Source organism: Scyliorhinus torazame, chromosome 1 (genome assembly GCF_047496885.1).
Source record: "Scyliorhinus torazame isolate Kashiwa2021f chromosome 1, sScyTor2.1, whole genome shotgun sequence".
In the NCBI taxonomy this organism is placed as follows: domain Eukaryota; kingdom Metazoa; phylum Chordata; class Chondrichthyes; order Carcharhiniformes; family Scyliorhinidae; genus Scyliorhinus; species Scyliorhinus torazame.
Window position 1 is genome coordinate 146,816,131 of NC_092707.1, and position 15,289 is coordinate 146,831,419.

Consider the following 15,289-nt stretch of genomic DNA (forward strand, 5'->3'; position numbering starts at 1 on the left):
TTTACCCTCAACATCCACTTCTAAATCATTTATATAAATCAGGAAAAGCAGAGGTCCCAACTCTGAACCCTGGGGAACACCACTTTCAACTTGTCTCTAGTCTGGGAAATGCCCGTCTATACCTACCCTCCGTTTCTTACCTCTTAACCAACTTTTAATCCATGCTGCCAAGGACCTATCAATCCCAAACATTTTTAATTTGCTAACCAATCTGCAATGTGGCACTGTATCAAATGCTTTCTGAAAATCTAAATGTACAACATCCACGGCACTACCTTCATCCACTGCCTGTTTCACCTTGTCAGAGAACTCAATTAAATTTGTCAGACATGACCTGTCTTTGACAAAGCCATATTGACTGTCTAAAATTCGAATTAACTCGCTTTACTCTAAGTGTATATTTATCTCATCCCGTATTATGGCCTCCATCAGTTTTCCCACTTTTGATGTCAAGCCAACAGGTCTGTAGTTTCCTGCGTTATCCTTTGCCCCTTTTTTAAACAACACGGTAGCATTGTGGATAGCACAATTGCTTCACAGCTCCAGGGTCCCAGGTTCGATTCCCAGGCTTGGTTCACTGTCTGTGCGGAGTCTGCACATTCTCCCCGTGTCTGCGTGGGTTTCCTCCGGGTGCTCCAGTTTCCTCCCACAGTCCAAAGATGTGCAAGTTAGGTGGATTGGCCATGATAAATTGCCCTTAGTGTCCAAAATTGCCCTTCGTGTTGGATGGGGTTACTGGGTTATGCGGATAGGGTGGCGATGTGGACTTGGATAGGGTGCTCTTTCAAAGAGCCGGTGCAGACTCGATGGGCCGAATGGCCTCCTTCTGCACTGTAAATTCTATGAAATTCTTCCCTCATGCTTCCTCTTAGCTTTCCTTATTCCAGCCTTAGTCTCTCTCCTGCATTTGAAATGTTCTTCCTGATTTCTATTGCTATTATTATTCTGGCATACATTAAGTGCATCTTTTTTGTTTCTTATTTTATCATCAATCTCCTTCGTCATCAAGGTACTCTAGATTTGAATACCCCGTTTTTATTTTTCATGGATACATACCTAGCTTGCACCCTATTCATCATTCCTTTGAAACTCTCCTATTTTTCATCCACTGTTTTTATCCATCAAAATGCCTTTGCATCCACCAAAATGTGTTTCCAATCAACCTGCTCCAGTTCAACTTTTAGACACCTAAAATTTGCCCTTTTCCAGTCTGGGATCTTAATTGTGACTGATTTTTACCCTTTCCAACTTAATATTGAATCATATTATTATTATGATCGCTACTTCCCAATGGCTCCCCAACTCTGATGTTCTCCACCTGCCCTGCCTCTTTTCCTAGGACCAGATCCAGCATAGCTTGCTTTCTGTTAGGACTGGAAATGTACTGTTCCAGAAAGTTCTCCTGCGCACACTGACAGAATGTCTCCCCTTCTGTGCCCCACACTCTACCAGTTTAGGATAATTGAAATCCCCAACAATCACAACCCTACTAGCTCTGCAGGTTTCCATAATCTGTTTCCACTTCCTCCCCACTATTTGGAGGTCTGTAGTAAATACCAAACAAGGCACTGCTCCCTTCTTGTTTCTCACTTCCAACCATATAGATTCTAATGCAGGAACTGCATCTCATTCAAGAGCCATGATACTAATTTGGTATCATGGGGCTGGTTTAGCACACTGGGCTAAATAGCTGGCTTTTAAAGCAGACCAAGGCTGGCCAGCAGCACGGTTCAATTCCCGTACCAGCCTCCCCGAACAGGCGCCGGAATGTGGTGACTAAGGGCTTTTCACAGTAACTTCATTTGAAGCCTACTCGTGACAATAAGCGATTTTCATTTCACTATCTTTGGCCAAGACTGCTCAACCCTCTTCCCTTTTTACCCACCCTGTCCCTACTAAAAACTTTATAACCTGGGATGTTAAGTATCCAGTCCTGTTCCGGCTTGAGCCATGTTTCTGTCAATGCTACTATGTCTGATGGCCTCTTTGTTAGTTGCATATCAATAGCATGGTTCTGTTTTTCTATATAAACGGGAGTGGGACATCAAACAGCAAAGATAATGATGATAGGTCCAAGTTTGGAAACCCCAGAGAACCTTTGTTTGATGGGCTGGGCGGAGCTTAGAAAGTGAGAGCAAAAGAATGCTTTGAACAGGTAGAGGAGAAGGCTTTCGCAATCAACCGAGAGAGGTGATGAAAGTTGCCACCAAGGCAGGCTTTTGAAAAGGATTCTGAATGAATGTCCCTAACAGAAGAAAAATTGCTTTGTAAATACAAGTATTGCTTTTGCCTGTGTAAGTGGCATGAGAGCTGCATGTTCTGTTAAAGTGTTGTGTAATGGGAACTAGTGTGTTAAGATTAAAAAACTACATTTACTCTGTTAGTGTTCGAGTTGAAGTTTAAATACTGTTTTATTTTAATAAGTTTGTTTCCAAGCCCTAATTCTTATATTATCACTCCTGGGATGAATCGATCTTTCCGCACCGTCTTAAAACTTTAAAAAGTTATGGTTCTGGTCCAGTCTCTTAGCCACTGTGATCAGGCATCTGTAACAAGGGCATTGGCGAGACCACATCTCGAGTTATTGTGTACAGTATTGGTCCTTAAGGAAAGATGTCATGCATTGGGAGCATTTCACAGAAGGTTTTCTAGATTAATATCTGGAATGGGCGTGTTGTCTTTTGAAGAAAAAGGTTGGACAGGCTAGGCTTGTATCCACTAGAGTTTAGAAGAGTAAGTGACTTGATTGAAACATATAAGATCCTGAGTGGACTTGACAGGGTGGATGTGGAGAGGAGCTTTCTTTTCGTGGGATAGATGAAAACTAGAGCTCACTGTTTAAAAATAAGACAGAAGTGAGGAGAAAAGGCAGTGGAAGCAGAGTCTTTGAATATTTTTAAGGAGGAGCTAGATAGATTCTTGATAAGCAAATGAGTGAAAGGTTACCAGGGGTAGGCAGGAATATGGAGTTGAAGTTACAATCCGGCCAACCATAATCTTATTAAATGGGGGAGCAGGCTGAAGGGACCGAGTGGCCTACTCTTAGTTGGTATGTGAGAGCTAGTCTGGAGAGGGTGGGGCAAGTTTGGTGATTGGAAGTGTGGGTTATGAAGTCTGTCTTTGTCTCACATATTGCACCTTTTGTCTCTAGGAGAAGAACACACTACAGTTTGAGCGTCGATATCATGTCATTGATCCATTCATAAAGCGGCTGGGCCTGGAATGTGAGCTGGAGGTAAGGTGTCTGAACTTTTAATGACTAGCCCCCACCACAACCACCCTGTTAAGATATCGATAATTAAGTGAAATTAGTCAAATGGCTGCTTCCTATTCTGTAATATTCAGCACAACGTGACTGCCCAGCTCAATGCTCTTCCCTAACATTCTGTAGATTCTCCCATCTTCCAGTTTTTATCCAATTCCTTTTTGAAAATTACTTCCCACTTGTGTGGGTACTTTCACCAGCCTTTCAGACAGTAAATTCTAGATTACAACTTGCTGCATATAATTGTTCTTGTTATCTTCTCTCTGGGTCTTTTGCCAATCGCCTTAAATCTGTGTCCTCTGATTACCCACTCTCCTGCCATTGGAAACAACTTTTCCCTCTATTTTATCTAAACTACTCCATTTTAAATACTTAGATCAAAACTTCCAATAAATGGAATGACTCCATCTCCTACCGTTCATAGACTGCCAGTAAATGAATTGTGTTTTGAGGGGTATTTATAGACTGTGGGTGTCTTTTAAACATTTGATTCTTAATTTTGTATACAAAATTATGAGGGGCATAGACAGAGTGGATAGTCAGAGGCTTTTCCCCAGGGTAGAGGGGTCAATTACTAGGGGGCATAGGTTTAAGGTGAGAGGGGCAAGGTTTAGAGTAGATGTACGAGGCAAGTTTTTTACGCAGAGGGTAGTGGGTGCCTGGAACTCACTACCGGAGGAGGTAGTGGAGGCAGGGACGATAGGGACATTTAAGGGGCATCTTGACAAATATATGAATAGGATGGGAATAGAAGGATACGGACCCAGGAAGTGTAGAAGATTGTAGTTTAGTCGGGCAGTATGGTCGGCACGGGCTTGGAGGGCCGAAGGGCCTGTTCCTGTGCTGTACATTTCTTTGTTCTTTGTTCTTTTGTTCTTTAATCTTGTTTGTTTTCTCTCTTTCTGCTCTACAGGGTCACTCTGGGTGTGTGAACTGTCTGGAATGGAATGAGAAGGGCGAGTAAGTAATGGTGTCTGCTAAATTACCCCTGCCACCACCACTTGGCTCTACCGTGGCTCAACCTACCCAACCTCCCCGCTCCTGCCACAAACCTCTCCAGCCCTCTGTGTCAATGAATTCAGGCACTCATTCTTACTGTATTCAATTCTAGTTTGCTGGCCTCGGGATCAGATGATCAGCATGCCATTCTCTGGGATCCCTTTAGCTGCAAGAAACTGCTGACTATGCACACTGGACACACAGCCAACATATTCACAGTGAAGGTATCAGCTCCTTTCCTGCTTACTGCACTCAATAATAAACTTCATATTCATTTTTGAATGTAGAGGGAATGCAAATGGTGAGAGCTATGTGCTTTAAGTTGATTGATTTTGAGGATGGATTCCTGTTGTGCAAACTGTGGGACAGATTTATGTAAATCTTGTATTTACTGTAGGTTTTATTTTCCATTGTGTTGCTTCTGTCTTCATGACTTGAGTTACTATTGTTTGGGTCCCTTGACTTGGGAGGGCTTTTCCAACAACACACTCTAAATAGTTTAATTCTGTGATTCTAACCAAAAGCAATGAAGCTTGCCATGCTCGCTGGTGCCTGAAAGGATTGCAAAGGTGACTGTGCTCTGGGGCTTTGGGGAAATTGCACTGCGCCCGGCTGAACACTGGTTGAATGGATCAAGCACGCAAGATAAAAATTGTTTGATTCACTGATGTGTTGAGGCTTAGCTGAAATGTTTTCCAGGCCTTTTGCCAGCATAGTGCACCTGATGACCTGTGCTGTGTTATGCTGGCTGACACTGGGAGGAAACTACAATCCATAGAGGAGACATTGCTTTCCAACAAGGAGCTTTCTGACTCCGTGGAATTGTCTGTGGAATCTCCTTCAGGGCTGAAATCTACTGTTTCTGATTCCAGTCACTTGTCCATACTACCTCCCGTTGCTCCATTGTGGATGGCCTTGCATCAACTGCAGTGCTGCAGCTCTAGAGCTCCCTCTCTTAAACTCCTTCACCTCCCTCTCCTCAAGACCTACTAACTGTACTTGAAATCATTTCTCCATAACTTCAGGAGGTAGTGCTTACTGTGAATCGGAATGAGCATTGGCAGTGGCCACAATGTAAATAGCTGCTAATTGCAGTTAGGCTACATGTTGTTATTTTACTCTCACAGATTCCTCCCAATGATGTAACTAAAATTGAAGAGGCTGGCTAGTCATATTTCATCATTTGTTTGATCAAGATAATATATTTGCATGCAGTAAACACCTGCTAATGGAGGCTGCACTACACCGTATCTACAGACTGTCTGCACAAGGTTGTACTGTCTGGTATGGGGGCTGCTTGCTACATGTTGCCACTGTGAGTTGTTACCTCTTCATAATTCCCTGTTTTCCAGTTCCTTCCGCACTCAAATGACCGCACGCTGATTACTGGGGCTGCCGATTCCAAGGTGCATGTCCATGACTTGACTGTGAAGGAAACCGTTCATATGTTTGGCGAGCACACTAATCGTGTGAAGCGAATAGCAGCTGCTCCCATGTGGCCAAACACATTCTGGAGTGCGGCAGAGGACGGGACAGTCCGGTATGTGTCAGAGAGGAAGCTACTCTTCCAAGATAGGCTGCAGCTTGTAATTGTGACTGAAAGCCAATTCATGCAAAAATTTATACTCTGGAAGAGATGGCCACACTCATTGACTAGCTGTCATTATTTTCGTCATGCCTAGCTCGCTTAGTGGAATTTTAAGGAAGTGTGTATTTGCTTGCTGTGTTTTCACACTGGATGCTCATTATTGGTCCCCATTACTTCCCTTGAACCAATGGCCACCCCCCCCTATGCCAGCTTGGGATGTCTTGATGGGAAACCTGCCAGGTCTCCACCACGGTTACCCTATCTCCACTCTTCGGCCATTAATACTGAGCACTGCAGCAACTTTCTTGAAGAACCTGTATTAACAAGGCTTTTCACCCAAATGCATTCAGACAAAACCCAAAACACCAGGAGATAGTAGGGCAGCTTGAACAAAGAGGGTAAAGTTACCTGGGCACTTGTTTCAGAAGATAGACACACCCTTAGAATATAGGCTGCGGATTTGGCCAGGGTCAGGATGATATGGATGCGAGTGAGGCAATTAAGAGATTGAGAAACCACAGTCCTTGTAATTGTCCAAACAGGTTCATGGTTTTTGCAATTTGTATGAGTGAGAGCATGGGCGAGGAGGTAGATGAACAAACTGATCATGGCACCATGGTACAGGAAAACATTCAAGTTGGGCAGTTAGTAGGAATGTTGTAACAAGGGACAATATAGTCGGGAATAGACACTGTTCTGTGCAGCCGAGGTCATGCCTGTAGATGGCTGTGGTGCCAGGATTTTGGACATCCTGCTTGGGTCTGGAGAGGAACTTGCAGTGGAGGGGGAGGATCCAGTTGTCGTGGCCCATGTAGGTACTAACAACATAGAACTGGGAAAGGAATTTTGCGTAGAGATCATGAGCAGCTACGAATAAATTATAAAGCAAACAAAGGAATTTCTGGATTATTACCTAAACCAAGAACAAATTGGCAGATGATAAATAAGATTTGAGAGATCAATGTGTCACTCAAAGATTAATGTGGGAGAAACTAGTTTCAATTCATGGGGCACAGACACCAGTACTGGAGAAAGTGGGAGCTGTACCATTGGGGCGATCTTCACCTGAACCATGCTGAGACCAGTGTTCTGGTGAGTTTCAGAACTAGAGCAGGAAAGAGGACTTTAAACTAAATAGTGGGGAGGAAAGAGATTGTGTGAGGGGAGATGGAGTAAAAATGAAAGGAACAACAAACTAATAGAGCAGAGTAGTGATTTGTATATTGGTAATGAATGTAGCAGAAAGGGACAGAAGTGTACAAATGTATGAGTGCACCGGCTGATAAGGCCATTGATTGCAAAAATGGTAAAAATACACAATTAAAGGCTTTGTATCTGAATGCCTGCAGTAGCCTTAACAAAATGGATTAATTGTTAGCACAGAAATAAATATGGATGACCTGATAGCCATTTGAGGGATGTGGTTACAAGGTGACCAAGGCCAGGACCTGATTATTATTTGACATCTTGAAAAGACAGGAAGCTCGGAAAAGGTAGTGGCATTAGCTCTGTTCATTAAGGATAACATTAATACAGTAATGCGAGATAACCATAGCTTGAAAGAGCAAGAGGCAGAATCAGTTTGGGTAGAGATAAAAAACAGTCGTTACACTGTAGGACAGAGGAGACAGGAAGAAGTAAATGGGGCATGTAAGAAAGGAACCACAATAACAATGGGTGACTTTTTATTCTGTGTCTGTCTTCATTGTAGAAGACTTGGAAAACTTGCCAAAGGTACTTGAAAATTGAGCTGATCAGGAGAGAGTAAGTTAAAATAATCACCAGTGGATTGGCGCTGGGAAAACTATTAGATTTAATGGCTAATAAGTTCCCAGGACCTGATGACCTGCATCTTTGGGTCTTAAAGAAGTGGCTGCAGAGATGGAGGCATTGATTATAATCTTCTAAAATTCCTCAGATTCTGGAAGGGTGTCAGAGAATTGGAAAATAGCAAACCTTTATTCAAGAAAGGAGGGAGATAAAATGCAGGAACCTACAAGCCAGTTATCTGAACATCTGTCACAGGGAAATTGTTTAATCCATTATTAAGGAGGTTATAGCAGTTTACTGAGAAAATCAAAATGGGACCAGGCAGAGTCAACATGATTTTGTGAAAGGGAATTGTGTTTGACTAATTTAATAGACGCCTTTGAGGAAGTAACAGGCAGGATGGATAAAGGGGAACCTGTAGATATGGTGTACTTGGATTTCCAAAAGTTATTTGATAAGGTGTCACATCAAAAGGGTGTTCCACAAAATATGAGCTCATGTTTAGGGGGTAATATGGATAAAGGATTGTTTCTCTAATGGGAAGCCGAGTAGGGCAAAATAGGTCTTTTGCGGATAGCCAAGATGTAAATGGTGGAGCGCTACAAGGATCAACGCTAGGGCCTCAGCTATAATCTATAATCTCTAATCAGTAACTTGGATGAAGGTACCGAATGTATGGCAGCTAAATTTGCCGATGATAGATAGGAGAGTAAATTCTCAACAGGGAGTAAAGAATCTTTTAAAGAACTTTGATAGGTTAATCGATTGGACAAAAATTTAGCAGATGGGGTTAATGTGGGAAATGTGAAATTGTCTACTTTGACAGGAAGAATAAAACAGCAGTATACTATTTAAATCATAGAATCCCTATAATGCAGAAAGAGGCCATTCAGCCGATCGAGTCTGTCCAACCCTCTGAAAGAGCACTCTACCTAACCCACTCCCTGTAACCCCACCTAACCTTTTGACACTAAGGGGCAATTTAGCATGCCAGTCCATCTAACCTGCACATCTTTGGACTATGGGAGGAAACCAGAGCACCCGGAGGAATCCCACGCAGACACAAGGAAAATGTGCAAACTTCATACGCAGTCATCCAAGGTTGGAATAAAATCTGGGTCACTGGCGCTATGAGGCAGCAGTGCTAAACACTGTTCCATCGTTGGCCCGACGAGAGAGATTGCAAAGCTCGGCAGTACCGAGGGTTTTGGGTGTCCTAGTGCATGAGTCACAAAAAGTTAGTTTGCAGGTACAGCAAGTGAGTAGGAAAGCAAACCGAATGTAAGTAGGAAGTTTTACTGCAGGTATGCAGGACCTTGCTAACATCATATTTGGAATACTGTGTACAGTTTCTAGTCTCCTTATTTGAAAAATGATATAATTTATTTAAGAAGTAGTTCAGAGAAAGCTCACTCAGCTCATTGCTGAGATGAAGGGCTTATTTTAGGAAGAAAGGTTGAACAAGTTGGGCCTATACGCTTTAGGGTTTAGAAGAATGAGAGTTAATCTTATTGAATCTTTTGAGGTTCCTGATGGGACTTAATAGATGGGGATTGGGTGGATGTTTCCTTTTGTGGGGTGACTAGAACTAGGTGATAGAGTTTAAATATAAGAAGTCTCTCTTTTAGAAGATGAGGAGAATTTTTTTCTGAAGGCTGTTAATCTGTGGAATTATCTTCCTCAGAGAGCAGAGGAGGCAGGGTCATTGAATTTCTTCAAGGCTGAGTTGGATAGATTTTTGATATACTCCAGAGACAAATATTTTTGGGGGGCAGATAGGAAAGTGGAGTTGGAACCATAGAAATGTTACAGCACAGAAGGAGGCCATTTGCCCCATTACGTCCATACCAGCCTGAGGACACCCAGGTTTCCTTTCTTTTTGTTTAATGAGTCAGGTATTTAGTTTAATGAGGCGTTGCGAAGCCTGTTTCAGTACAAAAAGGTCAACCCTAAACCACTTGAACATACAACACAAAGAAAGCCATTTCCAAATACTTCTCATCCAATACATGTCAGCTTATAAAGATACATTGCTTAGGATTTCATTTGTAAATTTTGAAGAATTTGGAACATGATTAACCAGTTATTTACAGTGTACAGAACTCTTGGAACTACTGAAAGATGAACAAATGTCCAATTACAAGTTTAAAAATGAAGCCCTTTATCTTCAGTATCAAGGCGGTTTGTGAGGCAGAGAATATGTTCTGTTCACGTGTTGCTTTCTCTACCTTGCTACACCAAAGGAACGTTTCAGATGACAATTTTTACAAGAATAAGTGCTATGAAAACCTTTATTTTAAAATAAAGACCACAGCTTGTTCAGCTTCTATAAAACACCAGTTTGCTTAGCATAAAAATAGATTGAGAACACACTATTAACCCCTTTTACATGTTTGTTTTACTGTAATTCCAGTCAACCCCACAACTTCAATTCTGAAATAGCTAGACTTTATGGGAAACGAATAGCAGATCTGAAGTAAAAAGAAAACCTCAAAACATTACTAAAAAATATTGAGGGCTCTGCCAACTGCCTGAGAATGCTATTATTTAATTGTTTAATTCCAAAATTATTGAGCCAACACTCAGTGTGCATCCTCATGTCAGAAGCTGTCAGGCTGTGATTAACAAGGCCAAACTGAATTACTACAAGTCATTGAGAATACGACTCCAAGAAGCTCCAAAAAATCTTTATAAATACAGCCATAGGAAAGGCGATCTTGAGTCAGGAAGATTTATTTATTCCAAAATAGAAAATGCTGGAAAATCTCAGCAGGTCTGGCAGCATCTGTAGGGAGAGAAAAGAGCTAACGTTTCGAGGTGGTTTCCGATTCCAGCATTCGCAGTAACTTGCTTTTATCCAGATTAATTTATTCATTGTGTGTAGCTTAACTGTTATAACTATCCCTGTAGGAACCACCGCCGCCTTGACCTCTATTATAGTAGTCTCTTGATCCCGAGTAACCACTTCTTGAATGATAGCGTGCAATATAACCTCTATCTCCTTCACCTCTGGAAAACCGTGAGATCTACATCCAGACCCTCCATGCAAATTCCACGACTGCTTGCATTTCCACCCAGGATTGGTCCCCGGAGGATTTTCCAGCTTGATCCACCCTTATCTGATGCCCATCAACAGACTTTCCATTCATAGCTAACATGGCATCCTTTGCATCATCAGAATTTTCAACGGTGACAAACCCAAACCCCATCGACCTCTGCGTCTCTCAGTCCTTAATTACAATAACGTCAGAGATCTGTCCGTATTTGGAGGAGAAGGATTCCAGGGACTGTTCGTTGGTGTCAAAGTTAAGCCCACCGATGGGGGGGGCAGAGGATTGAGATTTTCCAGGTGCTCTTTCTAATCCCACCTTCCTGCACCCGGTCCATAGCTTAGAGGATTTAAGGGGCAGATCCAGGTACTTTAAAAAAGAGTTTAGTGTCTCTGCCCCCACTTAACAACTCGAGCAGCAAATTCCAGATTCCCTCTACCCTTCCGGAAAAAAGGTTCTTCCTCATGTCCCCTCTACACCTCCTGCCACTTAACTTGAATCTATGTCCCCTGGTTCTAGAATTCTCCACCAAGGGAAACAATTTTATTCTATCTCTTTCTCTCATAATTTAGTGCACCTCTAAGTCACCCCTCAACCCTCTTTATTCCAAGGAAAATAACCCCAACCTATCCAATCTTTCCTCACAGCTACACTTTCCTAGCCCTGCCAACAGACCACAGTCAGATCAGACATGATCTGATTGAATGGCGATGCAGGCACAAAGGGCCAAATTCCCATAAATTTAGATTTAGATTTATTGTCACATGTACTGAAGTACAGTGAAAAGTATTGTCCTGTGTACAGTCCAGGCAGAACATTCCGTACATGAAAAACATAGGACATAGGATATATACACAATATAAAGACATTTGGACCTGGCCTTCAATTGGCAGTGGATCTCCTGGTTAAACCATGGTTACAGATTGGGGAATGCACGTACTATCTTCTTTGGCACACAATCTTCTACTCACTTACTGATGAAGTCTGTGACGGTGGTGGCATACCCTTTTAGGTTGGCGGCTGAGGTCTTGAATATGGATCAGTCCACTGACTTCAAACAGTCGCGTAGGAGCTCTTCTGTTGCCTCGGACCAGCATTGCACGACCTTTTTTTCAAAATTTAGAGTACCCAATTCATTTTTTCCAATTAAGGGCAATTTAGCGTGAACCCTGCACATCTTTGGGTTGTGGGGGCGAAACCCATGCAAACAAGGGGAGAATGTGCAAACTCCACACGGACAGTGACCCAGAGCTGGGATCGAACCTGGGACCTCGGCGCCGTGAGGCAGCAGGGCTAACCCACTGCGCCACCGTGCTGCCGCCTGCACGACCTTCTTAACTGGATTCTCCTGCTTAAGTTTCTGCTTCTATGCCGGGAGAATGAGCACCGTCGTGTGGTCTGATTTTCCAAAGTGCGGCTGGGGAATGGATCGGTAGGCGCCCTTGATGTTTGTGTAGCAGTGGTCAAGAATTTTGGGGACCCTGGTGGGACAGGTGATGTGTTGGTGGAGTTTTGGCTGTACACTCTTGAGGTTGGCCTGGTTGAAGTCCCCAACCACGAACAAGACCTCCAGGTATTCTGTTTCATTGTTATTTATAGCGGTGTACATTTCATCAAGCGCCTTCTTCACTTCTGCCTGGGGTGGGATGTAGACTGCCGTGATGATTGCAGAACTGAACTCCCATGGAAGGTGGTATGGTGGCCCTTCACCATCAGGTATTCCAGGGAGGAGGGTCGCCATGTCCGAGCCCCAGGAGGAGTTGATAAGGAGGCAAACCCCTCCACCCTTCGCTATGCCCGATGACACTGCAATCCATCCGGTGTATTTTATTGAGAAGCCGTCAGGTTATATGGCACACTCCAGTGAGGCAGGAGTGAGCTATGTTTCTGTGAAACGGAGCACACAGCAGTCTCTCACTTTCCTGTTGAGAGTTAAGTCTAGAGCTATGCTCGTACAGCTTGTTTTCGTTTGCTTGGACATTTGCCGGGCATGTACTGGGGAGAGGAGACTTGAAACCGCATTGTTTTGGTCTCGCCTGCAGACTGCCGCGTTTCCTCACTTCTGCCTCCCATCCATTGACTCCGTCTCTACACCTCCCGCTGCCTTGGGAAAGCGGGCAGCATAATCAAAGACCCGTCCCACCCGGCTTACTCACTTCTTCCATCAAACAGGGGATACAAAAGTCTGAGAATACGCACTAGCAGATTCAAAACCAGCTTCTTCCCCACTGTTACTAGACTCCTAAACAGCTCTCTTATGGGCTGATCTTATTTCTTCTTTACCGAGTAGAACTACACCCAATGCCTGTGTCTTATGCATTTACATTGTATATTTTATGTTTGCCCTACTATGTACTTTCTTTTCATGTATTGAATGATCTGTCTGAGCTGTATGCAGAACAATATTTTTCACTGTACCTCGGTACACGTGACAATAAATAACTCCAATTAATTAATAGGTCGGTTTTAAGGAGCATCTTAAAATGGGAAGTAGAGGAAGTGAGGCTTTTGGAGCCTAGACAGCTGAAGACACGGCTGCCAATGGCGGAGCAAAGAAAGAGGGGAGGGGACAAGCCAGAAGCCAGAATTGGAGGAGTGCAGAGATCTTGAAGGTTGTGGGGCTGGGAGTGATTGTAGAGACAGGAGGGGCAAGGGGAAAGCCATAGTGTCAGAGAGGGACTGTTAGTAACTGAGCTTTCCTTCATCTCCATTAATGTACTGTCTTTCCATTTCTATTGCAGGCAGTATGACCTGAGAGAGAGCAGCAAGCGCTCGCAGGTACTGGTGGACCTTACGGAATACTGCGGGCAGCATGTGGAAGCTAAATGCCTAGCCATTAATCCTCAGAACAATAACTACCTTGCTGTTGGAGCGAGTGGTCCCTTTGTGCGAGTTTATGATGTTCGCATGATTCACAATCACAGGTAGGGTGGAAGCTGCCGGTACAGTAAGAGCAAGCTGTCCAAAACATTCCATTCAGAAAATGCTAATTGCATCCAGAAATTGTATATTATACATTTCTGAGGTCCCTTTCACCAGGCAGAGTACTGGAAGCCCAGCATTTCAGTTATTGCAGGTGCAATTCACCAACTTGTCACCCTTCCAGCCAGTGCAAATTTAGGCCTCTAGCTTGGGGAGAGTGAATTACTCCTGTTATACATTGAATTAAGAAGAATGAGTGCCTGCTGCTTTAAGAGTTGCTGGCTGGTAAGAGTGGTTAGGGCAATATCAGAAAGCACTTACACCGCTACACCATCTCATATTGGGTGAGTTCTGGATTCTCCTCAAGGAATATATCGACTCAGTCATATATAGCCATCCATATGCAGGGCTTACTACACTGTGTACAGGAACTAGACCTTTAGTTGTTTCCTCTTTCCCCCAACCCAGAACACCTAAACCAATTAAGGGTCAATTTAGCGTGGCAAATCCACCATATGAGAATGACTAGAGCGAGGGTAGGTCCGATCAAGGACGGTAGCGGGAGATTGTGTATGGAGTCTGAAGAGATAGGAGAGGTCTTGAACGAGTACTTTTCTTCTGTATTTACAAATGAGAGGGGCCATATTGTTGGAGAGGGCAGTGTGAAACAGACTGGTAAGCTCGAGGAAATACTTGTTAGGGAGGAAGATGTGTTGGGCATTTTGAAGAACCTGAGGATAGACAAGTCCCCCAGGCCTGACGGGATATATCCAAGGATTCTATGGGAAGCAAGAGATGAAATTGCAGAGCCGTTGGCAATGATCTTTTCGTCCTCGCTGTCAACAGGGGTGGTACCAGGGGATTGGAGAGTGGCGAATGTCGTGCCCCTGTTCAAAAAAGGGACTAGGGATAACCCTGGGAATTACAGGCCAGTTAGTCTGTCTTCGGTGGTAGGCAAAGTAATGGAAAGGGTACTGAAGGATAGGATTCTGGGCATCTGGAAAGACACTGCTTGATTAGGGATAGTCAGCACGGATTTGTGAGGGGTAGGTCTTGCCTTACAAGTCTTATTGAATTCTTTGAGGAAGTGACCAAGCATGTGGATGAAGGTAAAGCAGTGGATGTAGTGTACATGGATTTTAGTAAGGCATTTGATAAGGTTCCCCATGGTAGGCTTCTGCAGAAAGTAAGGAGGCATGGGATAGTGGGAAATGTGGCCAGTTGGGTAACAAACTGGCTAACCGAAGTCAGAGAGTGGTGGTGGATGGCAAATATTCAGCCTGGAGCCCAGTTACCAGTGGTGTACCACAGGGATCAGTTCTGGGTCCTCTGCTGTTTGTGATTTTCATTAATGACTTGGATGAGGGAGTTGAAGGGTGGGTCAGTAAATTTGCAGACGATACGGAGATTGGTGGAGTTGTGGATAGTGAGGAGGGCTGTTGTCGGCTGCAAAGAGACATAGATAGGGTGCAGAGCTGGGCTGAGAAGTGGCAGATGGAGTTTAACCCTGAAAAGTGTGAAGTTGTCCATTTTGGAAGGACAAATATGAATGCGGGATACAGGGTTAACGGTAGAGTTCTTGGCAATGTGAAGGAGCAGAGAGATCTTGGGGTCTATGTTCATACACCTTTGAAAGTTGCCACTCAAGTGGATAGAGCTGTGAAGAAGGCCTATGGTGTGCTAGCGTTCATTAAC

General features: G+C 43.6%; 1 protein-coding gene and 1 pseudogene across 1 annotated transcript in view; one reads left to right on the forward strand and one right to left on the reverse strand.

Moving 5' to 3' along the window:
- The window catches only part of wdtc1 (WD and tetratricopeptide repeats 1), a 124,752-nt gene that overhangs the window by 17,790 nt on the left and 91,673 nt on the right, over positions 1–15,289 (forward strand). Inside the window, exons 3-7 of the mRNA XM_072500970.1 lie at positions 3,152–3,235; positions 4,179–4,225; positions 4,377–4,488; positions 5,617–5,804; positions 13,414–13,596. Coding sequence (XP_072357071.1) covers positions 3,152–3,235; positions 4,179–4,225; positions 4,377–4,488; positions 5,617–5,804; positions 13,414–13,596 — 614 coding nt within the window. The remainder of the gene's footprint in view (positions 1–3,151; positions 3,236–4,178; positions 4,226–4,376; positions 4,489–5,616; positions 5,805–13,413; positions 13,597–15,289) is intronic.
- LOC140429086 (cold-inducible RNA-binding protein pseudogene) lies at positions 10,490–12,653 on the reverse strand (annotated as a pseudogene).